Genomic DNA, 27,977 nt, shown 5'->3' on the forward strand with positions numbered 1-27,977 from the left:
GCCAGGCAAATGAAAGCACTGCCAATACTTACTTTCAAAAACATTTTGCCAATCCCCCTCCACCTCTCCACTTCTGACAGCAATGATATCAATCCACCTTGCCCAACTGCCCACCTTTCAAGCACAAATTTATACAAGGCGTATTGGCTCAATGGGGAGAAGTGGGAATATCACTGGACTAGTAATCCAGAGGCCCATGTAATATTCTGGGGACATGGGTTCAAATCCCACCATGGCAACTGGTAGAGTTTGAATTCCGTTAATAAACCTGGAATAAAAAGCAGCTAGTCACCGTAATGATGACCATGAAATCATTACTGATTGCTGCAAAAAAAAAATCTGGTTCACTCATTGTCCTTTAAGGAAGGAAATCTGCCATCTTTACTTAGTTTGGTTTACATGTGACTCTAGATCCACAGCAATATGGTTGACTCGTTATTGCTCCCCGTTATGTCCCAGCAAGTCACTTAGTTCAAGAACAATAAAGACGAGCAACAGATGTTGGCCTTCCCAGTGACACCCACATCCCATGAAAGAACAATGGAAAAAATGGCAGACTATTTGACTGTGCAAAGTTGTCAACGTCATCAGATTCTATCTGTACAGTGGCAATTTATAGAAAGCGACACACAAGATACAACGGGATGGCCAGCATGAGCAGGAACTGCAGCAGACTTTCTCCTCTTCCCCCTTCAACCCATATTGTACTGAGACCATCTGTACTATCGTCACTATTATAGAATCCCTGCAGAAGGAGGCCATTCGGCCATTGAGTCTGCACCGACCCTTGGAAAGAGCAACCTAACTCGGCCCAATCCCCACCCTATCCCTGAGTAACCACACCTAATCTTTTGGACACTAAGGGGCATTTTTTTTTTAACATGGCCAATCCACCTAACCTGCACATCTTGGACTGTGGGAGGAAAACCAGAGCACTCGGAGGAAACCCACTTAAACCATGAGGAGAAAGTGCAAACTCCACAGTCACCCAAGGCTGGAATTGAACTACGGGTCACTGGCACGGTAAGGTAGCAGTGCCAACCACTGTACCATGCTGCCCCTGTGCCATCCCTATCTAGGTTGAGATGATCTGATCAGACATTTTCCAGTCACAATCACTGAACCAGTGGATATACTCATTGTATTACACCTTGTATTAGAAAGCAGTGAAGGATTCAACAAGTAGAAACTTGCATTGTTCATGCAAGTTAAAAAGACATGTTTACTGCAAATAGAATAGAAGAGAAAATGCAGCATGATTTGCAAAAATATTCAACATCCAACTTGTTTTGAATTATAAAGTAAACCCTATGTGATTGACTCCCTTAATCACATTTCATTCCAACAGGCTTGCAAGTGGTAGGTAATGGCTTACCGAGGCTGTGGCCATTCTTTGTGTAGAAGCAGGTGTTATTTATGAGGTTAACACAGCACCCAATTACATCTCCAGTGGTGAAAGTGGGACCGTATGGTTGCCCTGTACCTGAAGAGCAGAAAGAATGTCCATCGTCTCCATGGTAACCATATGAATGCTTGTCCCACCCTGCAAAACATGGAATGGAGAAAAGGTAGAGTTTAAATTTGTTCCCATTTAAACAGTGTGCTCAGGTAAAAATATTGCGGCCTCTTAAGGGCACTTTATTCAAAGAAGCAAGCAAGAGTGACCTCTCATTTTCAAGAACAAACCGAAGGACCAAAGTTGAAGCTAAATCTGGCTCAGGTGTCAGGCCATTGTGCCGCCAAATTTGTGCCCGCTTGGTTGGATTTCTCAGCAGTGTACCTGTATGGAATAACCATTGTTTCTCTGTAGATACCAAGGAAATTAAGCTGATAAGCGTTACATTCCGTTAAGGGCCATCTGCAATTCAAATACGTTGGGGGGCGGGGAGAGAGAGAGCGAGAGCGAGAGAGAGAGCAAGAGAGAGAGCGCGAGAGAGAGAGAGCGCGCGAGAGAGAGAGAGCGCGCGAGAGAGAGAGAGCGCGCGAGAGAGAGAGAGCGCGCGAGAGAGAGCGCGCGAGAGAGAGAGCGCGCGAGAGAGAGAGCGCGCGAGAGAGAGAGCGCGCGAGAGAGAGAGAGCGCGCGAGAGAGAGAGAGCGCGCGAGAGAGAGAGAGCGCGCGAGAGAGAGAGAGCGCGCGAGAGAGAGAGAGCGCGCGAGAGAGAGAGAGCGCGCGAGAGAGAGAGAGCGCGCGAGAGAGAGAGAGCGCGCGAGAGAGAGAGAGCGCGCGAGAGAGAGAGAGCGCGCGAGAGAGAGAGAGAGCGCGCGAGAGAGAGAGAGCGCGCGAGAGAGAGAGAGCGCGAGCGAGAGAGAGCGCGAGAGAGAGCGCGCGAGTCTACAAAATACAATTCTACAGCTGCTAAGGCAGCAATAAGCCAATGAAAGGGAAATGGCAGCCATTGCTTTTCTTAGCAATACAGCAATCGTTTTTTCTACCTCCTGCTAGTGTATTTGACCTCAAGTGGGAAGAGAGTGACCTCGCCAAAGGTATTTATGAAAGCTGCACAGTACAACGGTCAGTTTAGAGTGACTGATTTCAGAAGTGTTGGGCAGCCCAACAGAATGGATTACACACCAAAAATTAGTATTTGCATTAATTCTTTTACACGGTGAGAATTGGGAGTAATTAAGCAAGTACATTACGGCAATTTGTCCATAATCAGAAAACACATCTCAAATGAGTAGCGACGGTTTCAGCTAGGAGTTTTGATATCCAACTTTTTTAAGTCACCATAGAATCAGATGACCATAGGCTGCTTTCCCCTTGGGAGGAGAGAGCTGACTGGTGGTGATTTGTTTTTAAAATTTAGAGTACCCAATTAATTTTTTCCATTAAGGGGCAATTTAGCATTGCCAATCAACCTACCCTGCAGATAGATTGTGGGTTTCCTCCGGGTGCTCCGGTTTCCTCCCACAGTCCAAAGATGTACAGGTTAGGTGGATTGGCCATGATAAATTGCCCTTAGTGTCCAAAATTGCCCTTAGGTGTTGGGTGGGGTTACTGGGTTATGGGGATAGGATGGAGGCATTGACCTTGGGTAGGGTGCTCTTTCCAAGAGCCGGTGCAGACTCGATGGGCTGAATGGCCTCCTTTGGCACTGTAAATTCTATGATAATCTATGCCTCGAAGAATGAACAAGATTTTACAAACATGTTAGACATTTAGCCACAGAAAGCTTTTCTATAGGTACGTAAAGAGAAAAGGATTGATAAAAACAAATGTAGGCCCTTTACAGTCAGAAGTGAGGAAATTCATAACGAGGAACAAAGAAATTGCTGAGGAACTTTGCTGCTATCTTCACAAAGGAAGAGTTGAATAATGTACCAGAAGTTTCTGAGAACACAAGTTCCAGTGAGGAAATTGTGTTAGTAGAGAAATAGTTTTGGGGAAATCAATGGGATTGAAGGCAGATAAATCTTCAGGGTCTGATAATCTTCATACCAGAGTACTAAGTGGTCCTAGAAGTAGCAGATCCATTGGTGGTTATTTTCCAAAATTATTTGGACTCTAGAATGGTTACTACAGATTTGAGGGTAGCTAATATAACCCCACTATTCAAAAAGGGAAGTAGAGAGAAAACAGGGAACAACAGACCAGTGAGCCTAGGAAGTTGCTAGAATCCAAAAGCAATGGTATAATCAAAGTCAGCATTGGTTTACGAAAAGGAAACCATGCTTGTCAAATCTACTAGAATTCTTTGAAGATGCAACTCGCAGAGTTGACCAGGAGAACCAGTGGATGTGGTTTATTTCTTTCAGAATCAACAAGGTCTCGCACAGATTACTATGTAAAGATAAAGCGCATGGGATTACTGGTAGTGTCTGGAGATGGATAAAAGACCGATTAGCAGACAGGGTTGGAATGAATGGGTCTTTTCCGAATGGCAGGCAGTGACCAGTGGGGTGCCGCAGGGATCTGAGCTATGGCCCCAACTGTTCACATTATATATTAATGATTTGGAAGAGGGAACTAAATGTATTATCTCCAAATTTGGAGATGATGCAAAGTTGGAAGGGAGAGCTGCGAGGAGGATGGAGAGATGCTTCAGCAGGATTTGGACAGGCTGAGTGAATGGCATAAGCATGGCAGGTGCAGTATAACGTGGATAAATCGGAGGTTATCCGCTTCGGTAGCAAGAATAGGAAGGTGATTATTTGAATGGGTGTAAATTGAGAGAGGTGAACACTCAATGAAACCTTAGTATCCTCGTGTATTAGTCACTAAAAGTAAGTGCGCAGGTAGAGCGGGCAGTAAAGAAGGTATTTTGGCCTTCATAGTGAGACAATTTGAGTAAAGGAATAGAGATGTTTTACTGCAATTGTATAGGGCATTGATGAGGCCACACCTGGAGTATTGCATGCAGTTAGGTGTCCTTATCGGAGGGGGGGATGTTCTTGTTATGGAGGGAGTGTAGCAAAGGTTTACCAGGCTGATGCCTGAGATGGCAGGACTGTCTTATGAGGAGAGACTAAATCAGTTAGGATTATATTCATTGGAGTTTAGAAGCGTGAGAGCGGATCTCATAGAAAGTTATAAAATTCTAACAGGATTAGACAGGGTAGACTCAGAAAGAATGTTCCAGAGGGTGGGGGAGTCCAGAACTAGGGGTCATAGTTTGAGGATAAGGAATAAACTTTTAGGGCTGAGGTGAGGAGAAATTTCTTCACCCGGAGTGGTGAATCTGTGGAATTCACTACACAAAAAGGTAGCCGAGGTCAAAATGTTGCGTAATTTCAAAATTTGGATTGGATTTGTTTATTGTCACGTGTACCGAGGTACAGTGAAAAGTATTTTTCTGCAAGCAGCTCAACAGATCATTCAGTACATGGGAAGAAAAGGGAATTGAACAGAATTCAAGAAAATACATGAGAATACATAATAGGGCAACACCATATATACAATGTAACTACATAAGCATTGGCATCGGATGAAGCATACATGGGTGTAGTGTTAATGAGGTCAGTCCATAAGAGGGTCATTTAGGAGTCTGGTGACAGTGGGGAAGAAGCTGTTTTTGAGTCTGTTCGTGCGTGTTCTCAGACTTCTGAATCTCCTGCCCGATGGAAGAAGTTGGAAAAGTGAGTAAGCCGGGTGGGAGGGATCCTTGATTATGCTGCCTGCTTTCCCCCAGCAGCGGGAGGTGTAGATGGAATCAATGGATGGGAGGCAGGTTAGTGTGATGGACTGGGCGGTATTCACGACTCTCTGAAGTTCCTTGCGGTCCTGGGCCGAGCAGTTGCCATACCAGGCTGTGATGCAGCCAGATAGGATGCTCTCTATAGTGCATCTGTAAAAGTTGGTAAGGGTTAATGTGGACATGCCGAATTTCCTTAGTTTCCTGAGGAAGTATAGGCACTGTTGTGCTTTCTTGAAGGAATTAGATATTGCTCTTGTGGGTAAAGGGATCAAGAGATATTTTGGGGGTGGGGGGGGGGGGGGGGGGGGGGGGGGGGGGTGAAGGAAGAAGTGGAATTGGGTTACTGAACTTGATCATCAGCCAGCCATGATTATAATGAATGGTGGAGCAGGCACGAAGGGCCGAATGGCCTCCTCCTGCTTCCATTTTCTATGTATGTTTCTATGTAAGTCATGAATGAGAACACAAAATACTGGCGATCATTTAGAAATCCAAACAGCGGCTATTCTCCAAAAGCCATTCACGTCACAGTTAAGAGTAGGTCATTCAGCATAAATGGTTGTTCTGTACACTATCTGCTGACCGATTCGCTCCATTATCAATGAGGATGCCACAAGGTAGCTAGGCCGTTATTGGTCTCTGAAGCTCAAAAATGAAAACTGCAGCTTGCTTTAAAATGACTGGTCAACTTTAGGTCAGTTTTGCATGTTCAAAAGCAAATCAGCACAACACACCAAAGCTTAACACAATTCGGACATGTGCTACAGAACAGGACAATCACACCACAATAAATAACCATTGGCTGTATTGACTTTGAAAACGGAGGATGTGCAAAATTGAAATTACAGGTCAGCAGTGTTCCAGTTTATGATACCATATGGGAGGAAGGAAGACCAGCACAAAATGAGGAGATAAGGAACAAATATCATATCTTGCACCTGACCTATTGCTATTAATAATGTTTGAAAATAACATGTACAGGCAAGTACAATTACAAAATTTCATTCGAGCCGATTTAACGGGTGGAGAGGAGATTGAAAATATGGAATCAAACATAGATACATACTTACATAATACCTCATCATATCTCAAAGAGGTTCATAAACAATAAATTTCTTTGAAGCGCAGTTCCACCTGCTAAATTAGCAACTATGCTACTAAATGTATACAGTAAACATCCCACAAACTATTGAGCAGGCAAGTTATCAGTTAATGATTTTCAGATTGTTCGAAAGATGTTTACTATGCCACCAAGTAAAGCCCCTTACCTTCTTCAAAGATCTCACTAGTATCATTCAAACGAAGATTCAGGACTTAGCTTAATATCTCATCTAAAGGGTTGCGCCCCTGACAATACAGCACTCTCAATACTGCAGTGAATATCATAAGTTCAAGCCCACAGTCATCTAACTCCGAGACAAGACTGTTACCAACTGAATTATAAGTTTATATATGCAAAAGCAAGGAAAATTTAACAATAATAATTGTACCAGGATTCACTCTGTTCTACAGCTACAGTCGCATGATCTTCATTAAAAAGCTGGATTTCTGGGACTTCCGGTGCGGCGGCATGGAGTGACGGCCGCATCTCAGGTGGATCCTGCGCAGGCTCCGACACTTCGAGCATATCTGCCCAATCGAAGGGAACCTTTTTATTTTAGAAAGAAATCAGATGTCCTCAGCAGAAAAACTGGCCGTGGAGTTTGGGGCCCCGAACATTGTGGTGAGGGAGCAGAGGTGCCGATAAGTGTGGCTCAGGCAAGTTCAAGCGGGGCACAAGCTGGGCCAATGCGGAGCTCAGATCCAGACAGCCAGATCAGGAACACCAAGTTCACCAACCTCCCCGAGAGAAAGAGAAGAAAAGTATTTAAGTAAATTAAAGAAGGCTTCCCGTGGTGGCCATGCGCGAGTAGGTTGCGTTTTCGGCAGTTCCCGCCGCTAAGGGACTAATGGGCCCTTTCAAGGAGCTTTGACGGTCCCTTCTCGACGCAAACTGGCGGGCAAACAGCGCTAGAAGGCTCCCCACAGCAGTGTATGGAGGGGACCAGGAGCAGGATGGCCAAACAAACGACCAGTGAGAAGCGGCAGGAACGTGCGCGGGATCAGAAAATGGCAGCCGGCTTGGATCAGGCAGCATGGGCCCAGTGGTCGCGGGAACAGCAGGAGTTTCTTAGAAGCTGCTTTGCTGACCTGAAAAAGGAGATGCTGGCCCCAATGAAGGCCTCTATGGAGAAAATGGTTGAGACCCAGAAAATGCAGGAGAAGGTGATCAAGGAGATTGAGAAAAAGGTCTCGGATAACGAAGACGAGATACTGGGCCTGGCCGTCAGGGTGGAGGCTCATGACACCCTACACAAGGTCCAGGAGGCAGAACTTGCGCATTCTGGGCGTACCTGAGGGTGTGGAGGGGTCGGACGCGAGGGCATTTATGACCACGTTATTGGGGTCCCTGATGGGGCCAGAGGCATTCTTCGGCCTTTGGAACTGGATGGGATGCACAGAGTCCTTGCAAGGAAGCCCAAAACGAATGAACCGCCGAGGGCCATGATGGTATGGTTCCACAGATTCTCAGATAAGGAACGAGTCCTGCGATGGGCTAAAGAGGAGCGGAGCTGCAGGTGGGAGAACAGCGTAATCCGCATCTACCAAGACCCGAGAGCAGAACTGGCCAAGAGGCGCGCTGGATTCAACCAGGCTAAGGCGGCTCTCCACAGCAAAAGAGGTGAAGTTCCGGCTGCTGCATCCGGCGAGGCTGTGGGTCACGTATCAAGATCGTCACCATTACTTTGATACACCGGATGAGGCGTGGAATTTCATCAAGCAAGAAAAGTTGGACTCGAACTAAAGGACAGCCGCACTGGGAGGTTACTCTGGTGGGGATGGTAATTCCGGAGTAGCCGGAGGCAGCGACATTATATTGTCTCCTCTTATTTTTGTTTGTTCCCTGTTTCGTCGGCCATGTTTTCGGCTTTTGCATAACTCAGCCGCAGAGGGAGGAGTGGCGCCTTACACGTAGGGTTGCTCTCCTGGCAGCTGGGGCAGTGTCTTTGATGGGGCCAGGTTTGCGCCTGGGGTTGGCTGTTTGTTTCGCTGGGGGGAGGGGACGGAAAATGTTCTTTGGGGGCTGTTGAAGCTGATAAGTTGGGCTTTCCATTTGGGATTTTGGGGGTGGGGCAAAATGAGGCACCTGAGTAATCGGAGACAGAGGCCGGAGCGGCCGGGGTCAGCTGACTCACGGAAGCATAATGGAGGGAGAGCCAGTGTCAAGCGAGTGCTTGACTCGGGGATTTGGGATTAGCGACGTCCACGCTGAAGGCAAGTTATCAGAGGGGAGTTGATCTCTATCAGGTCTCAGAGAGAAGAAAGAAAGAGCGGAGGGAGAAAGGCTAGTCGGGGAGATACTCAGAGTAGACAGGTGCTACGCGGAGACCCCCGAGACGGGGCTACTGAAAGAGCGCCAGAGGCTGCAGGCGGAATTGGACCTGCTGACCACTGGAAAGGCAGTAGCACTGCTGAGGAAAGCCAAAAGGGCTGTCTACGAATACGTAGAGAAAGCGAGTAGAATGCTGGCCCACCAACTTCGCAAGAGGGAGGCGGCCAGTGAAGCAGGGAAGTACAGGATAAAGAGGGCAACACGGTCATAGACCCAGAGGTGGTGAACAAAATCTTTAGGGCATTTTACGGTAAATTGCATGAGTTTTTTTGGGGGGGGGGGGGGGGGGGGGGAGAGAAATGAAGCAATTTATGGACCAACTGAGGTGCCCAAAGATGGAAGAGGATCTGGTGGAGGGACTGGGGGCCCCGATAGAGCTGGAGGAGATGGAGAGTTTAGGGGACATGAAGTTGGGAAAAGCCCCGGGGCCGGACGGCTACTCTGTCGAATTCTACAAGAAATTTTCAGAACTGCTGTGCCCCCTCCTGCTAAGGACCTTCAATGAGGCCAAAGAGAGAGGGACCCCATCCTCAAACGAGAGAAAGATCCGCTACAGTGTGGATCTTATAGACAGAAATCGCTCCTGAATGTAGATGCCAAACTTCTGGCCAAGATCTTAGCTGCTAGGATTGAGGATTGTGTCCTTGGGGTGATAGGGGAGGATCAGTCAGGCTTCATCAAGAGCAGGCAATTGAACTCCAATGTACAGAGGTTCTTAAACATCATCATGATGCCCTCAGAGGAGGGGACGCAGAAGTGGTGTCGGCAATGGATGCGGAGAAAGCCTTTGACCAGGTGGAATGGGGGCACCTGTGGGAAGCGCTAAGAAGGTTCGGATTCGGTGAGGTGTTCATAGGTTGGGTCCAGCTACTTTACCAGGCCTCAGAGGCAAGTGTGTGCACGAACAGGGCGAGGTTGGAATTCTTTAGGATCCACCGGGGGACAAGGCAGGGGTGCCCCCTCTCCCCGTTATTATTCGCCCTTGCGATAGAGCCGCTGGCTATAGCGCTGCGGACTTCAAAGAAGTGGCGGGCGGGGGGGGGGGAGCGTCGGGTCTTGCTTTCTGTGGATGACCCGCTCCTCTATATGTCGGACCCACTGGAGGGGATGGGGGAGGTCATGCAGATTCTGAGGGACTTTGGCAATTTCTCGGGGTACAAACTAAACGAGAAGAAAAGCGAGATGGTCATGATCCAAGCTAAGGGGCAGGAAAAGGGACTGGGCGAGCTTCCGCTGAAATTGGTCGAGAAGAGCTTTCGATACCTAGGGATACAGGTGGCTCGAAAGTGGGATGCCCTCCACAAGCTTAATCTATGTCGGCTGGTTGAGCAGATGGAGGGGGACTTCAAAAGGTGGGACATGATCCCGCTATCTCTAGCCGAGGGAGGTGCCTCTTGCTGTTCTTGCCGACCCGCTACTCCTCTAGTCCGGTGGTGGCGGCGGCATTTAAGATCTGGGGTCAGTGGAGAAGGTAACAGGGAGGTGGAGGGAGCCTCAGTCTGGACCCCGATAAGCAACAATCCCAGATTTGTCCCGGGCAGGATAGACTGAGGGTTTCAAAGCTGGCATCGGGCAGGCATTAAAAGGATGGGGGACCTGTTCATAAACGGGACCTTCCCCAGCCTGAAAACACTGGAGGAGAACTTCAGTTTGCCCCCTGGAAACACTTTCAGATACTTTCAGGTACGCGCCTTTCTGAAAAAGCAGGTGGTATCATTTCCGCTGCTACCTCCATGCAGGATACAGGATAGGGTGGTCTCCAGCACCTGGGTTGGGATGGGGAAGGTTTCGGACATTTACCGGCAATCTCAGGAGGTGGAGGAAGCCCCAGTGGAGGAGCTTAAGGGCAAATGGGAGGAGGAGCTAGGTGAGGAGCTGGATGTGGGCCTGTGGACGGATGCCGTAAACAGGGTCAATTCCTCCTCATCATGCGCCAGGCTTAGCTTAGTCCAGTTTAAGGTGGTCCACCGGGCACACATGACGGCAACCAGGATGAGCAAGCTCTTTAGGATTGAGGATAAATGTCCGAGGTGTGCGGAAAGCCCTGCAGATCATGTCCATATGTTCTGGGCATGCCGGCTCTTAAGGGATTCTAGCAGGGATTTGTTACGGCAATGTCCAAGATCTTAGACACGCGGGTGGTGCCGAGTCCAGAGATAGCGATCCTTGGTGTGTCAGATGATCCGGGAGTTCAGGAAGCGAAAGAGGCTGACATATTGGCCTTTGCCTCCCTGGTAGCCTGGAGACGGATCCTTTTAATATGGAGGGACTCAAAGCCCGAGTGTAGAGACCTAGGTTAGTAACATGGCTGGGTTTCTCAGTCTCGAGAAAATAAAATTTGCCTTGAGGGGGTCCATGGCGGGGTTCTCTCGGAGGTGGCAGCCGTTCCTTGACTTTCCAGGAGAGCAGTAACGGTCAGCAGCAGCATCCGGCGGAGGGAATCATTACGTTGTATCGTTCCTTTCTTTGTACATACGGTTAACATTTTTTTCTTCCCTCTTTGTTCTGTTAATTGTTGCGTATGGTTATGCAAAAATTGTGTTTTGACAAAAATTTGAATAAAAATATATTTTTTAAAAAGTTGGATTGCTGTATAACTAATTGAAACACACTTTCTGCAACTAAAAGCAGCGGGGCAGATAACCGCTGCAGTATACTTTTAAACAGCAACAAGGCCACACAAGTTGTGAATTACTGAGTGGACTAATAACTGTCAGTCTCCTGTAATAGATCTGAAATACGGTATAGTACTTGTTGCTGTTAGACTAAACTGAACATTTTAACTTTGACAGTGTACAAAGAGTCTAGTCACAAGGCGATGAAAGGTGTCCGATTACACAGTCCAATACAAACACACTTCATAGTCGGCTAAATATATCTCCTGACCAAATTAGTACTTATTAGCCGCAGCAATAGACCTCTGCTGTGGTGTGACATTAATAAAACCTCTTTATGCCCTTATACTCCACTTGATAACACCGAAGGAAAGGGATCAGGAAGCAGTACATTCCATTCCAGGTCCACGTTTCCTCCATCAACAATATAGCATTATATGAAACTGACTAAGGATCCCTTATGACAATGTCTGTCAATGTTGATCAGCTTTACAGAACCAAGGGCAGCACGGTGGCGCAGTGGGTTAGCCCTGCTGCCTCACTGCGCCGAGGTTCCAGGTTCGATCCCGGCCCTGGGTCACTGTCCGTGTGGAGTTTGCACATTCTCCCCGTGTTTGCGTGGGTTTCACCCCCACAACCCAAAGATGTGCAGGTTAGGTAGATTGGCCACGCTAAATTGCCCCTTAATTGGAAAAAAATGAATTGGGTACTCTAAATTTATTTTTTTAAAAAGCTTTACAGAACCATAAACAAAAATCCCAAATCCTCTGCAGTCACTTCTCAAAATCCAGCTAATTTAAAATCACATTCGCAGGCCTAACACTGGCATGTACGCATCAATACTCACAAGAAACAGTTGCTTCTAAGCACCGTGCATATGATATGTCAAGCAACTCATTAAAAGTGCTGATCAATCTACAAATGTACAAATGTGAAACGTGAACTTCTGGATCAATGCATCAGGACCAAATTGAAGCAGGTGCCTAGCTCAGAACATATCTCGTCAAATATTACAGCTACATTATAAACATTTTAATTTTTCACAGCTGTAGTATTAGAGATGTTTATTTGGGCCTGAACAAATGTACTTGTATTTCTTTCATCCATTCCTCTATATGCTCACTGCCAAACATATTGGCTTGCGGTGGGTTTCCAAAATCACTTTGGGATTAGACGCAGCGTAACTTCTCTGAACCTTCCTCTTCCTACAGAGCTTCTTTCCAAAGCTTCCGTTTATATTTCCAATTTAATTTCCATGGTTCTTTCCTTTAATGCCAGAAATTACTCAGTAAGAGAGTGACTCTATTCTAATGACTTGGCAAATAGGACAGACCAAAAAAATTAACACGGCCTTTTGGAAAGTTACACCCACAAGTCCCGTGATATGCCCTTCACTACTACATCAATCCACTTTATTGACTAGATCCCAAATCAAATGAATTCATTTTAGGCAACTTCATTCCAGGTGGTATACTGACAATATGAACATACGTTGGTCAAACTAGTCCAAAAATCACACTCAACTTGTCACAGATTTGTGGGACATTGTGCCTTTCTTTCCCTCCACTTGCTAATATCAAATTTTATTTGTTCCCAAGCTGAATGCTTATGTCACAGATTGAAGTCACATTCTTTGCGGAAAACAGATGTTCAAGAATGGAATACTTCCACATTTTTGCACCCATTGACACCAAACATAGCATTTTCACATGGATGGAGGAAAATGAACAGCCAAGATGCTGGCAGGTGAAAGAGACACAGCCTGAGTGAGTGAGACACATCCAGAGTGGGAATTGGAACTTGGGAATTTGGTGCAGTGAGGTAATTCGGTGGAGAGTGGGAGTAAACATCATCTAGCGTCAGGGCCAAATAGTTAATTGTAACTCAATCCAACAATAATTCAAGTGTTTATTTTAAATTCATTAATTAGTGCATAAATGCCACTCAGCAGGGTGCAGTGCTCCAACTGTGACAGATCTGTGACACTTCCAGCGTTCCGGTCGACTACATCTGCAGCAAGTGTAACCAATGGCAGCTCCTCACAGACCGCATGGTTCTGGCACCTGTCCCGCTACAGATCTTTTATAATTTGTGCCTCTCCAGTTTAGATGCAACCCGTCATTATACAGGTCACCCCTGCCCCGGAAGAGCTCCCAGTGGTCCAGATAGCGGAATCTCTCCCTCCTACACCAGCTGTTTAGCCACGTGTTTAGCTGCTCTATCTTCCTATTTCTAGCTTCACTGGCACGTGGCACAGCGAGAGGTCATTGTACATATTGGTGCTAACGACACAGGCAGGAAGGAGCATGCGGTCCTGCAGTAGGAATTCAGGAAGCTAGGCAGAAAGTTAAAAGACAGTACATCTAGGTTGTAATCTTGATAACCACTGCCCCAGCGTGCCATGCCCAGTTGCAGTGTAAACATATCAGAAATCTTATGTTTTTAAAATTAATTTATATTAATTCCAGTAAAGAATGAAGGAACTGCAAATTGTATTATATAATCACATCAACTCAATGCTAATTTGAACTAAATCACAGAACAGATTCAATGTATGACTCTGATTGAAAATCCATTGGCAGCAAAAGTGTTGGTATGCAACAGGATTCACTTTTTTTTGGTTCTAGATTTACTGGAATTGCACTTCTGAAGTCAATGTATTTCATTTTTTGGGGGCAGCACGGTAGCATTGTGGATAGCACAATCGCTTCACAGCTCCAGGAACTCAGGTTCGATCCCTGCTTGGGTCACTGTGCGGAGTCTGCACATCCTCCCAGTGTGTGCGTGGGTTTCCTCCGGGTGCTCTGGTTTCCTCCCACAGTCCAAAGATGTGCAGGTTAGGTGGATTGGCCATGATAAATTGCCCTTAGTGTCCAAAATTGCCCTTAGTGTTGGGTGGGGTTACTGGGTTATGGGGATAGGGTGGTGATGTTAATCTTGGATAGGGTGCTCTTTCCAGGAACCGGTGCAGACTTGATGGGCCGAATGGCCTCCTTCTGCACAGGTAAATTCTATGTAAATCTATGACGTATGGTTTTGACGTGATTCAAATCTAACTACCGATCCATGCGATCTTAATTATTCTTGGATGATGGGCAAGAGCTAATTTTATTATTGTAGTATGTATACGTGTGTGTTTGTGGGGCTCGTGGAAAATGAGCCACAAATGCTTCTCAATCTAGTTCCTTGTGCATTGTTTTTTTAAATAAATTTAGCATACCCAATTATTTTTTCCAATTAAGGGGCAATTTAGTATGGCCAATCCACCTATCCTGCACATCTTTTGGGTTGTGGGGGCGAAACCCACGCAGACACAGGGAGAATGTGCAAACTCCACACGACAGTGACCCAGGGCCGGGATTCGAACCCGGGTCCTCAGCGCCGTAGGCAACAATGCTGACCACTGTGCCACCGTGCTGCCCTCATTGTGCATCGTTGACGGCTACTGTACATATAGTTATAATCATAGAATCCCTACTATGCAGGAGACCATTTGGCCCATCAAGTCTGTACCAAGTGCAAACTCCACACAGTCGCCCAGGGCCGGAATTGAACCCGGGTCCTTGGTGCTGTGAGGCAGCAGTGCTAGCCACTGTGTCACCGTGCTGCTCAGCACTCCCTCCACAAGCAAGGGTCGGTTTTCACATGCATGCTGATCATGCGCGGATGCCAGGACCCTTTATGCTATCAGCTAAATTGCCAGTCACCAAATATTGGTTTGAGTTACAATGTCATCCGTGTCACTATTGGTTGGACCAAAGTCACCCCCACCGTAGGCAATATTTCTGGGTTGAACCAGACTTTCCACTGGCTCCCTGTCCGCTTTGATCTTCAGCTAAATCCTGTAATCTGTCACTATCGCCACTTACTTTGCTGCTCTCTAACTTTTTTTTTTTGCTCAGTCATTTTACTGCTAGAACTTTGATGCATCTTTTTGTTCTTCATGACAAGACTGCAGCAACACTTTTCTCCCTGGCCTCTTTTCATCTGCAGTGCATACGCCCTACTTGTAAGTCATCTTCATCTTTATGCTATCCTGTTCGTGCTGACCAACACTGGCTACCTGTCTCTCAAATATATGTTTAAGATCCTAGTCCTCACCCTTCTTCACGTGTCCTGCCCGAAGTCGGTGACCATGGACCTATATTGAAATGGCCCATGATTCTGATTGGCAGAGTACGGAAGTGGTTTGCCATTGCCTTCTGCAGCTTGGCTGACCAGGAAACCCTCCTGTGCTTTACCGCCTGCAATGAGGTACATTGGAAGGATTTGCATGTTGATCAACCTGTTTGGCCATATTATGAACACAAAGTGGGATCTGACCCAGAGATAACGACTCGACCACTATGCCAAAAGACCTACCTAGCCGTCGCCCTACACCTGCACTCTCTTCAATCCCTTTGTTCGTTCTCATTTATTCTTTCTCGGACTCCCATCTTTCTGAGCAACCCACTTCCTTGCCACATAATTTGTAGCAGAGGCTACAAATGCCTCACTCGTGTTGTCTGAAATTCTTATGTCTGGAACTTTTTCAAACCATTCCTCTAACCATGTTTTCAATAATGCATCCTAACTTCAATTCCAGCCAATTGTCTTTCATCTATATAAAATATCCTGAGAGTTTGGCTCAAGTTAGAATCAGAGCTTAATAGGAAATGGAATGAGAGTTTGGTCAAGTTAAAAATCCGAGCTTGATGGGAAATGGAATGTCAAGTTTGTGCAAAATGTGTACGTGCATTTTAAAATGAATCGCTTCTGTGAGAAGGCGTTATCACGGCCTTGGCTGTCTGGAAAGCCTGTGAACTATCCATGGAAGTCTAACTGTTTGTGAGAACTTCACTCCTCAGGACTTTCGATAAAGAATAGCTATACTATGAAACTTGTGAACTAACTGTATTACTAATGATGGGAAGAAATGATTACATGAAGGAGGGGTTTAATGAGCTAATTGTATGACTAATGATTGAAAGGCTTGAGGGGTTTTGTAATAATATATAGTCAACTGTAACTAAGAAAAAATTGCTTTTCACTTGCTGTAACTCAGTTACACTTGTGCAGCAGCCCCGTGGTAAATAAAAGGTTCTTTGAAGTTATCTGGTGTTCAACTGATAATGACCTCCGGACTGAAAATTTAGAATTATCAATCCGATGCCTTGGGAGTACTTCTTTACATTAAATGTGCTCGATAAATACAATTTATTATTGTTATGAGCAAACATGCTCTGATCAACATTGCTTAACGTGCTTTCAGTGCCTATTACTCTTCAATTCGGAAAATAACAGTTTATAATAGTTTCACATTTTGATCAGTTAATTTTATTTATATACATTAAAAATATGTACTCGGCCTTTCTGTCAACAATTCCACTACATTTCGATCTCCACGTCCCTGAAGAGTATAAACTTCTCACACTACAATTACACCATGTGAGTGGAGGCTCTCAGTAGCATGATTGGTGTGAGGATGTAATTACAATGTGACCAGTTTACAGAAACCGTTCCATCATTATATGTACATCGGAATATATTATGGAAATATAAATTTGAGAGAATACATAACTTTAAAATTGGGACTGAGCGCTGGATGCCTTGTTCTCATTATCTGTCATTCTCTAGGACTTGCTTTGACTCACCAGATGGAACACACATACTATATGCACTTTTTAAAAATAAATTGAATTTTTTTTTCCAATTAAGGGGCAATTTAGCATGGCCAATCTACTTATCCTGCACATCTTTTGGGTTGTGGGGGCGAAACCCACGCAGACATGGGGACAATGTGCAAACTCGACACGGACAGTCACCCAGGGCCGGGATTCGAACCCAGGTCCTCAATGCCATAGGCAGCAATGCTAACCACTGTGCTGCCCTACTTTCTGTATGTTTTACCCTTTTGCTTGGGCAATTGCTTTATTTTTTAGATGAGCACTTGCACTGTAACCTTGTGTGCTATGGCACTTCAAGTGCTGGAAAATGTGATTCAAGGAGGGATTGAATAAACTTGGTTTGTTCTCACTGGAACAAAGGAGGTTGAGGGGCGACCTGATAGAGGTCTACAAAATTATGAGGGGCATAGACAGAGTGGATAGTCAGAGACGTTTTCCCAGGGTGGAGGGGTCAATTGTAGGGGGCATAGGTTTAAGGTGCGAGGGGCAAGGTTTAGAGGACATGTATGAGGTAAGTTTTTTTTTACACCGAGGGTTGTGGGTGCCTGGAACTTGCTGCCGGAGGTGGTGGTGGAAGCAGAGACGATAGTGACGTTTAAGGGGCATGTTGACAAATACAGGAATACGTTGGGAATAGAGGGATATGGACCCCGGAAGTGTAGAAGAGTTTAGTTTAGGCGGGCAGCATGGTCGGAGCAGGCCTGGAGGGCCGAAGGGCCTGGCCTGTGCTGTACTTTTCTTTGTTCTTAGATAGGCAAAAGCAAATTACTGTGGATGCTGGAACCTGAAACAGAAAATACTGGACAATCTCAGTCGGTCTGACAGCATCTGTCATATATCAGGAAATTGCTGGTGAGAATTCTTGGAGACATCATCTTCTCCCATTTGGAAGCAAATGGACGTATTAGCGAGAGGCACCACGGTTTTTGAAGGGTAGGTCTTGTCTCACTAACTTGATAAGAGTTCTTTGAGGAGGTCACAAAGGTGATTGATGCAAGTAAGGCAGTGGATGTTGTCTATATGGACTTCAGTAAGGCCTTTGACAAGGTCCCTCATGGCAGGCTGATACAAAAGGTGAAGTCACACAGGATCAGATGTGAGCTGGCAAGATGGATACAGAACTGGCTAGGTATAGTGCTATGGAAGGGTGCTTTTCTGATTGGAGGGCTGTGACTAGCGGGGATCAGTGCTGGGACCTTTGCTCTTCATAGTATATATAAATGATGTGGAGGAAATGTAACTGGTCTGATTAGTAAGTTTGCAGACGACACAAAGGTTGGTGGAATTGCGGATAGTGATGAGGACTGTCAGAGTATACAGCAGGATTTTAGATCGTTTGGAGACTTGGACGGAGAGATAGCAGATGGAGTTTAATCTGGACAAATGTGAGATCATGCATTTTGGAAGGTCTAACGCAGGTAGGATATATACAGTGAATGGTAGAATCCTCAAGAGTATTGACAGTCAGAGAGATCTAGGTGTACAGGTCCACAGATCACTGAAAGGGGCAACACAGGTGGAGAAGGTAGTCAAGAAGGCTTATGGCATGCTTGCCTTCATTGGCCGGGGCATTGAGTATAGAAATTGGCAAGTCATGTTGCAGCTGTATAGAACCTTAGTTAGACCACACTTGGGAGTAGAGTGTTCAATTCTGGTTACCACACTACCAGAAGGATGTGGAGGCTTTAGAAAAGGGCGCAGAAGAGATTCACCAGGATGTTGCCTGGTATGGAGGGCATTAGCTATGAGTAGAGGTTGAATAAACTTGGTTTGTTCTCACTGGAACGACAGAGGTTGAGTGGCGACTTGATAGAGGTCTACAAAATTATGAGGGGTACAGACAGAGAGAACTGGGGGGCAGGGAAAACAAATACGCACACACACATGCACACAGACAGGCACGCACACAGACAGACACACAGATAGGCACACACACTTCACTAAAACAGGTTACCATGAGATTAGAAGCTGTTCAATTTTCAAGTTCCCATTTGAAACAAATAGTTTTTTCGATTCACAATAGTTTCAGCAAAGGCGTTGGTCATTCAATCCACCATGTCCACACTGGCTCTCTGCAAGATCAACTCAGGTAGTCCCAAAATCCCCTGCCTTTCTCCTCCTTAGATTAATATCCAATTCCCTTTTGAAAGCCACAATTGAATCTGCCTCCTCCACTTTCAAATCCAAACCACTCGCTGTAAAAGTTTTTCCTCATGTCACTGTTGTTTTTTTTTGCCAAAACCCATAAACTGGTGTCCTCTAGTTCTTGACCCTTCTGCCAATTCAAACCAGTTTCTCCTAGTTTACTCTGGCCAGACAACCTTCTATTCTCACAGAAAAACAGCTACAGCTTTCCCAATCTAGCCAAATAACTATGTTCCTCATCCCTGGAACCATTCTCAGATCTTTTTTGCATCATCTCGAATTCTTCACATCCTTTCTAAAGCATGGTGCCAAGAATTGGATACAATACTCCCAACTGAGGCCAAACCAGTGTTTCATAAAGATTCACCATAACCTCCTTGGCTTTTGTACTCTGTGCCTCTATTTATAAAGTCCAGGATCCTGTGTACCTTATTTATAGTTTGCTTAACCTGCCCTGCTGCCCTCGACAATTTGTGCACATGCACTCGCAGGTCCTTCTGCTCCCGCACCGGATTTGTACACAGAGTGAGAGTGAGAGTGTGAGAGAGAGTGAGAGAGTGAGAGAGAGTGAGAGAGAGTGAGAGAGAGTGAGAGAGAGTGAGAGAGAGTGAGAGAGAGTGAGAGAGAGTGAGAGAGAGTGAGAGAGAGTGAGAGAGAGTGAGAGAGAGTGAGAGAGTGAGAGAGTGAGAGTGAGAGTGAGAGTGAGAGAGTGAGAGAGTGAGTGAGTGAGTGAGTGAGTGAGTGAGTGAGTGAGAGAGAGAGAGAGAGTGAGTGTGAGTGAGTGAGTGAGAGAGTGTGAGAGAGTGTGAGAGTGAGAGTGTGAGAGTGAGAGAGAGAGAGAAAGAGAGAGAAAGAGAGAGAAAGAGAGAGTGTGAGAGTGTGAGAGTGAGAGTGTGAGAGTGAGAGTGTGAGAGAGAGAGAGAGAGAGAGAGAGAGAGAGAAAGAGAGTGTGAGAGAGTGTGAGAGAGAGTGAGTGTGAGTGTGAGTGTGAGTGTGAGTGTGAGAGTGAGAGAGAGTGAGAGTGTGAGAGTGTGAGAGTGTGAGAGTGTGAGAGTGTGAGAGTGTGAGAGTGTGAGAGTGTGAGTGAGTGAGTGAGTGAGAGAGTGTGAGAGAGTGTGAGAGAGTGTGAGAGTGAGAGTGTGAGAGTGTGAGAGTGTGAGAGAGAGAGTGAGAGAGAAAGAGAGAAAGAGAGAGAAAGAGAGAGAGAGAGTGTGAGAGAGTGTGAGAGTGAGAGTGTGAGAGTGAGAGTGAGAGTGAGAGTGTGAGAGTGTGAGAGAGAGAGTGAGAGAGAAAGAGAGAAAGAGAGAAAGAGAGAGAGAGTGTGAGAGTGAGAGTGTGAGAGTGAGAGTGTGAGAGTGAGAATGTGAGAGTGAGAGAAAGAGAGAAAGAGAGAAAGAGAGAGAGAGAGAGAGAGAGAGAGAGAGAGAGAGAGAGAGAAAGAGAGAGAGAAAGAGAGAGAGAGAGAGAGAGAGAGAGTGTGAGAGTGTGAGAGAGAGTGTGAGAGTGTGAGAGTGTGTGAGAGTGTGAGAGTGTGAGAGTGTGAGAGTGAGTGAGTGAGTGAGTGAGTGAGTGAGTGAGTGAGTGAGTGAGTGTGAGTGAGTGAGTGAGTGTGTGAGTGAGTGAGTGTGTGAGTGAGTGAGTGTGTGAGTGAGAGAGAGAGAATAAACCAAACTTCTCTGGGGCTTGAATGCCTGCTAGTTTGTTATTTTCGTTATTTGTGAGCTTGACAGACAAACTGAACACACGGAGGTGGTGATGGGGCTGGAGAGCAGGGAAGTAAACATTGCATTTGTGGACTCCACTGGTTAGGCTCTCTACAGTAGATCATTTCATTTCACCTTATATAGTTCACTCTGTGGTAATAAATGATCAGTACGAGGGCAGCACGGTGGCACAGTGGTTAGCATTGCTGCCTACGGTGCTGAGGACCCAGGTTCAAATCCCGAATCACTGTCTGTGAGGAGTTTGTACATTCTCCCCGTGTCTGCATGGGTTTCACCCCCACAATCCAAAGATGTGCAGGTTAGGTGGATTGGCCATGCTAAATTGCCCCTTAATTGGAAAAAATTAATTGGATATTCTATTAAAAAAAATATTTTTTTTTTTTAAATAAAAAAATAAATGATCAGTTCAAATGTTTTCAGTAGCTCGGGAAATGATCAAGTAAATGCTCAAGACCAGAATTAAATCTGCATCTAGTCCTGTTGCCCTATATTCCTGGATCAAAGACAAGATATTCCACCACAAATGGAATTAACTTCAATGCCCACATACTTGAAGCAGTGAAAATCATAAGGAAATTCTGTCATGGGGCGGAACATTGTCCTGTATTGAAGGAATGAATGTCGGTATAATACTTTGAAACGCATAGTGAAGTCAAACCTCAGAAGAACTCTTGGGTTTACCACACTTAAATGACTGCAACTCAGAAGTACAAAAAAAGCACATCCATGATGTGCAACAAATCAACAGTCGTACAGGGGGAAGTTAAATGCTATGCCATTTTCAGGTTCAAAAGATTTGAGTGAACCAGAAACGCATAGTGATTAAATACCATGCAATCAAACTTCAGTCTGCAACTTTCTACAGGACATCAACTGCTGGGTGGTCAGTATAACTTTGAATATTCCAGTCTCTGTTCCTCTGGAGGTGAAGGTGAATTGGAACGGTAGTATGTAAAGTAAAAACAAAAGTGTGCTTTTTTAAAATTGGTTAACAAACAGAACAGGATCTCACAACTAAATCTGCTGGAGAGAGCTTATCAGGAGAGTCCACAGTAGGACAAGGCAGTGCTGGTGTGAGCTGTATCCCGAGCTCCAAGGCCTCTGGTGAACAAACAATTAAGAAGAAACTGAAATCGGGAACAAAGCAGTGTAAAGATGATTTCTTGAGGTATGGTGCTAATTATACCAATGCAAATCAGGATGCAAAGCCCATGTGTGTTATATGCGGGGACGTACTGACAAATGAAGTTTAAAACCCTCAAATATTCAAAGGCATTCGAAGGCTAAGCATGGCGAGGATGAGGACAAATCTCTTGATTTTTTTCAAAGCATGCAGTAAGAACTTAAATCGACAGCTGACGTCCTTAGCTGAAATACAACATTGAATGGCAAAGCAAGAGATAATGTGAGGACCAAGCAGGCCCACCTGCCACATTAAAAGGTAAGCAATAATGGTATGTCGCAAAGGTCGGCCGGCATGGGTCCCAAAGGTCCGCCGGTTGGTGAAAATGGGTCCTGGGAAAAAAATTTGAAAACACTGCCATAGAACATATTAGCACCATCAAGTTACACGGTTAAAAAAGAAATGGTTCGAGACTGTTGAATTCATGACTGCAGAAGGATAGCAGCAAGTTAATTTGAAGTGTCACGTGTGCTCTGTGCAATATAATGAGCTTCAGAGAGTTATGTGAAGTTACTCAAGATGGCGACCCGAAAATGAAGCAATCATAGGAATGATCCAATCGGACAAATGAAGCAGGGGGCCAATGCAATGGGAAGAAAAGCTTTGCAATTCCAAATAGTAGACATGAAGTAACATTCAGTCATCTCTGCTGAAACAAGTCAAAAGCTTGGAATGATTATTCAGAAATTTGCAGCATCTTGCATGGTACAAAGCCACTGGCTTCTGAACAAATCCTGACAAATTAAAAGATGTTTTCATAGGTCTTGGAAGTCTTTCTGGTGAATATTATCTTGAAGCAGATGAGAGAAGGCCAACTCTGCATCTTCAGTCCAGACTGAAAGACAAGATAGAGGAGTTTGAAAAGATGGGAGTATTCAATAAAGCGACAGGTCCAACAAGCTGGATTAGCAGCATGGTTACACTGAAAAAACATTGAAAGCTGAACGTACATAGATCCAAAGGACCTCAATAAAGCTTGGAAGATACCTCTTCAGCCCATAGCAACCACAGGAAATTTTGCCGCAGCTTGCCAAGGGAAAGGTCTTTCCCACCCGAGATGCAAAGAATGGTTGCTGACAAGAGAAGTTGGATGAAAGTGGCAATTTCCTAACTTATGTTCTGGATGCCATTTGGAAGGTACAGATAGCTGCACATGCCAGTTGGCACTTCTACTGCTCCAGAATGCAAACAGCACGAGATAGCCAATGATCTTGTGGATGTGGAAGCGATTGTCGATGACCTGCTGGCCTATGGATGTGGAGGCACAATGGAAGGAACCATCATAAACCACGATCAGAATCTAGCGAGACGGCTATAGAGAGCGCCAGATGGAACTGAACAAGAAAAAACTGCAACAGAAGATGACTGTGCATAAGTCATGTACTGACAACGAAAGGACTTTGCCCTGATCCTGATAAGATGCAAGCACTAGGCTGTGGCACCTCTATGCAAGCATACTGCAAAAGATGTTCAATGATATTGCAGCAAAAACAAAAAGCAGATTTTACTTGTGCCAATTGCCAATGCTGGGGAACTACAATGTCAAAGGCAAAGTCATTCTGCAATGTGATGCCAGCGAAACAGGACTCGGGAATGCTTGTGCAGCAAGGACAACCAGCAGCATGTACATAGTGTTCACACAAACTGACCGATACTGTGCACAGATTTAGAAAGAGTACTTGGCTACTGTCTTTTGTTGTGAGTATTTTAATCATTCTCTATTTGGGAGCGAGAAAGTGATGGTAGAGTCTAACCACAAGTTACTTCAAAACATCTTTCCAAACTGCTTCAATCTGCTCCAAAGCATCTGCAAAGGACATTACTTCATTTCAAAGAGATCATTTTTACAAGGGAAACAGATGTACATTGCTGACATGCTGTCGAGGGTTTCACTCACTTTGTCGGAAGTTGATTATGCTAGTGTGGTGTGTGAAATCTTCCAGATTCAACGAGCACCAGCACAACATGCTCGCAAAGTCATCAACTCAGTAGTGACATTGAATCTGAAGCTAGTCTTGTTCAGATCAAGGAAACCACACAGCGTGATGCAACTCTGCCAAGTGTCACAGGAAGGAGTGACGAAAGGATGACCTGAAATCATAAATGGTACACCTAGCCCTTTAAGAAAATAGTCCAGTCACTAATGTCAGGCCGCATCAAAACAACTCCTCAAATAGCTAAAAAAAAAACCCATCCAAAGTAGTAAGAGGATTGAGTGACAAAATCAAGAGAAAAACAAAAACCCAAACTTCGTTTTGATAAAGCTGCTAAATCATTGTCAGAGCTCAGAGTTGGAATGTCGGTCAGAGTGCAAACATTGAATGCACTCAAAAGTTAACCCACTCAGCAACTTGGAACCTGTGTGACGAAATTGCAACCTCTTTCATATACAATGAAAGTGAATGGTCAGATATATTGTTGCTACCGTAGACATACATATGCAACCAGAGAAGCTGTTCCTTCACAGGAGACAGCTGACAGAGATTTCATTTCACCAACTGAACAAGGAACCAAATGTCCACTAGTCTCAAGAGGTCAACCAAAACCCAATAAATGCAACAGGTCAGCAGCAACATGCAGAGTGGCAAGGTCACCCCAGGAACCAGCAGATGAACAGCCAACAACCTGCACTCATAGCCAAGGACCTGAACACTTGTGTGCAATTCATCCGCAGGGACAGATTAAATTTGGACAGACTAGAATGTACAACGTTTTTGCTCATGTATGATGATTTTATTTATGGACCATGTACATAGGTAACTTGCAAATGATAAGTGTACAATCTGCCTTGTTAATTTTTATATAAAGGGGGAATGTATGGAGGAATGCCTTAATTCCTGTGGCTTACCACTGTGACCCCTGATGTCATCTTTTGTTATAAAGATTTTAGGACAGTAGCTATTTTACCCACTGCATTGAACATGAACCAAAGAGAAAATTCTGGAAATAGAGCCGATACATTACATCTGAAAAGGCATTCAGGAAGGAGACCCTACTAGAAATGTTAATTCCAGTTTCACTTTTTTAGGTGAACCAGTTGCATATTCATAGATTTTTTGAAAAAGTGGAGTTCCTACATTTAGTCTTTTTTTCTATCTTTACTTCTTCCAACATCCCGTTTGAGTAAAATTGAAACCCAATACTGCACCCAGTACTTAGAACTTAGAAAGTTTCAAATAGATTATCCGCACCTCTTGGTCTTCGTGTTCTATACCACGTGTGATAACTAAGAACTCCATAAACTGTTTTTAAAACATCCTCATCATCCCTAGGTTCTGCCTCTAATGTCATGTGAATTTGTATCCTTAAATTCCTATATTCTTCCACAACAATGGGTCTACTTGAATTCAGATAACAATTACATTTTGGTTTTAAAAATAGATCAATTCACTTACTGACTATCCATCGGTTTCATTTAGCGGAGTCCTCATTATATCAACATCCCTTTGTAGCTTGTTTTGATGTTCCAAAAATTAAATCCATCTAGTTTTGCATAATTTACAGGCATAAACATCATTCCCTCTGGGTTTCTGCTTTGTAGAATCCAAGAGTGATACAGCACAGAAGAAAAGAAACGATTTGGACCCCCGAGTCCTACATTTTTTTCTTTCAAGCATTTATACTGCTCCCTTTTAAACGTTACTTTGTAACAGTGAAATTGCAATGAGTCAAATTCCAATGATGTGAAATTCAGAATAGCAAATAGAATGGTGTTCATGATGAACTGAAATCCCACACTGGTGACTCCAGATTAGTCACATTTGTCTAAGCTTGTCCTATGGAGAATGGAATCCTGGACCACTGGACAAGCCATCAGTTGACATGTAGGTCATTCTGTGAGAGGGTGTGCAATGCCTGAGACTATGGCTAAATCTGTCAGAAAGTAAAATGTTGTCAATCAGATAGACGGTGAAGCTGTGGTGCAAAAAGAGTGAGATTCCATCATTGAGTTTGTCCACTATTATGGAACACAAGGAACATCTTGGAACAGTTTGAAAAGCAGGCAACATGGTTGCTTGGACTTTCTCTCCTGCAAGGAAGAGGAATGTTTGCATATGCCGACAATGAAGAACCACTCATAATGTGGTTGAAGGCAGCCAAAGCAGAGGATGTTCTCTTTCTTCTCCAGTCCAGTCCTGCAGGAGAGAGAGAAATTGCCCTGCCAAAGAAGCTGGCCACATGCAGTTCACCTTCTGTGATAGATAGCTGGACCCATTAAAGACAAGGCACAACATTGTTTTTGTGCTGTGCTGCGGTGATGGCAGATATGACAGATGATTGGCTCCAAAATGGCCTGTCTCACCCATATCTTTAATACGTGCACACCGAGACATTTCTGGCATAGATGAAACTGAACTGTTTTACAGTCTTTCGCCAGACCACTCATTGAGGTTCAACGGTGAAGAATGTAATGGTGGAAAGCAGGTCTGCTTTGATCAATGCCAAAATGGATGGCACCAAAAGTCTCCCGCTTCTTGTGATACAAAGTCCTAGAAAGCATGTTGCTTTGCGAAAGTCAAGTCACTATCCATGTAGTACAAAGCTAACAAAACTACCTGGATGACTGCCAGCATTTTGGAGGTGTGGATCAGGGAAGTGAACAGAATGTATCAGGGAAAGAAAAAGAAAATAGTTATTACACATGCCCTGCACACCCAGACAGCTAATGGTCTTTGACTCCCAACAGCGAAGCCAAGCTCAAGCCAATGAATCAGGAGGTGATTAGGAACCTGAAAAACAACTACCATTGCCGGGCAATCTTTCAGGTTATTGAGACCATCGATAATAAGCAGGAGCACAAATGAACTGTTCCAGAAGCCATGTTAATGGTGAAGAAGGTGTGGAAGATGATAACAGAAGTCACAATTGCCAAAGGCTTCCACCACTGCATTCAAGTAGGTTACAACTGCACGATATGTGGAGAACGAGAAGGAGCAGTGTAAAGTTAGCCAACTTGATGACTGACACTTTTCACTCATCTGCAGGAGACTGTCGTGGGAATTTCACCACAAACAACCATTGAAAGTTATGGGGAGGTGGATGATATCACACACTGCACTATGGAACAGATGATGCCATTACAAATGCGTAGCCTTCTTGAAATGAGGAGCCAGAGGAAGCTGATGACCCTAAAGGGTCTGTTGAATGCCCACTCACTTTCTTGTTTCCCTAGCCAATGCCGCAAAGGACGAGATGCTCCAGGATGCACTACGGCACAAAAAGACCAAAAATACGTTTGATTGCATTGACGACACAGTTGACTGTATCGCACACATCCAAAACAGCATGTTAAGTGGAAGAAGTTTATGGAGATTTCCCACATCTAACTCCCAACATTTTTTAACACAAAACTCCAGCCTTTTACAAGGTCAGGCCAAATTGAATAAATACTTTTTCCACACACTTACTGTGTTTTCATTTGGCATTTGAATGTGTTGTTTCTGACATAGACCATAATTGTCGGCATATTAAGTTACATAGACTTGCATTCCTGTGGGAATGGGGCCTTCTTGGTTTGTCACGAAGCTCCGCTTAACACAAATTTATTGTCAGATCCCCTGGGATCCTGTTCATCCGGATTTTACTGAATTCAATATGCTTCCAATACCCTTTCAGACAGTATATTCCAGACCACAACTAACTCTGTAAACAAAAAAGATTGCTCTGTCAATGTTTTTTGTTAATCACCTTAAAATCTGTGTCTTCTGATATGATTTAATGAATAGAAGTGGTTGCAGATTTAAAATTAAAGAAAAATACTGTGGATGTTGGAAATCTAAAGTAAAATCAGAGATATAGTGGAAAAACTCAAAAGGTCTGGTAGCATATGTGGAGAGAGAACAGAGTCTTTAGGACTTCTTCAGAGCTCTTCTTGGAACGTTAACTCTGTTTCTCTCTCCACAGATGTTGCCAGATCTGCATTTTTCTGCTTTTATTTTTGGTTCCAGACATTATTTGAGATACTACTACCCACTTCCAAGCACTAGAGCCACTTTCTGCTTTCTCCTTCTAACCAATTGTTAGTCAAGTTTTCTACACTAATTGGCTGTAACAATCATCTCCCATATGGTACCCT

The 27,977-nt window shown here is 44.7% G+C and overlaps 1 protein-coding gene across 4 annotated transcripts in view; it reads right to left on the reverse strand.

Moving 5' to 3' along the window:
• Positions 1-27,977, reverse strand: part of ranbp10 (RAN binding protein 10) — a 191,097-nt gene that overhangs the window by 65,656 nt on the left and 97,464 nt on the right. For 2 of the 4 annotated variants that reach the window (XM_038806797.1, XM_038806799.1), the window contains exon 4: positions 1,376-1,543. The exons of the other annotated variants lie outside the window; for them this stretch is intronic. In XM_038806797.1, the coding sequence (XP_038662725.1) occupies positions 1,376-1,543 (168 nt within the window). The remainder of the gene's footprint in view (positions 1-1,375; positions 1,544-27,977) is intronic. 4 annotated transcript variants of the gene reach the window in all.

Source organism: Scyliorhinus canicula, chromosome 9, assembly GCF_902713615.1.
Source record: "Scyliorhinus canicula chromosome 9, sScyCan1.1, whole genome shotgun sequence".
Taxonomy (NCBI): Eukaryota; Metazoa; Chordata; class Chondrichthyes; order Carcharhiniformes; family Scyliorhinidae; genus Scyliorhinus; species Scyliorhinus canicula.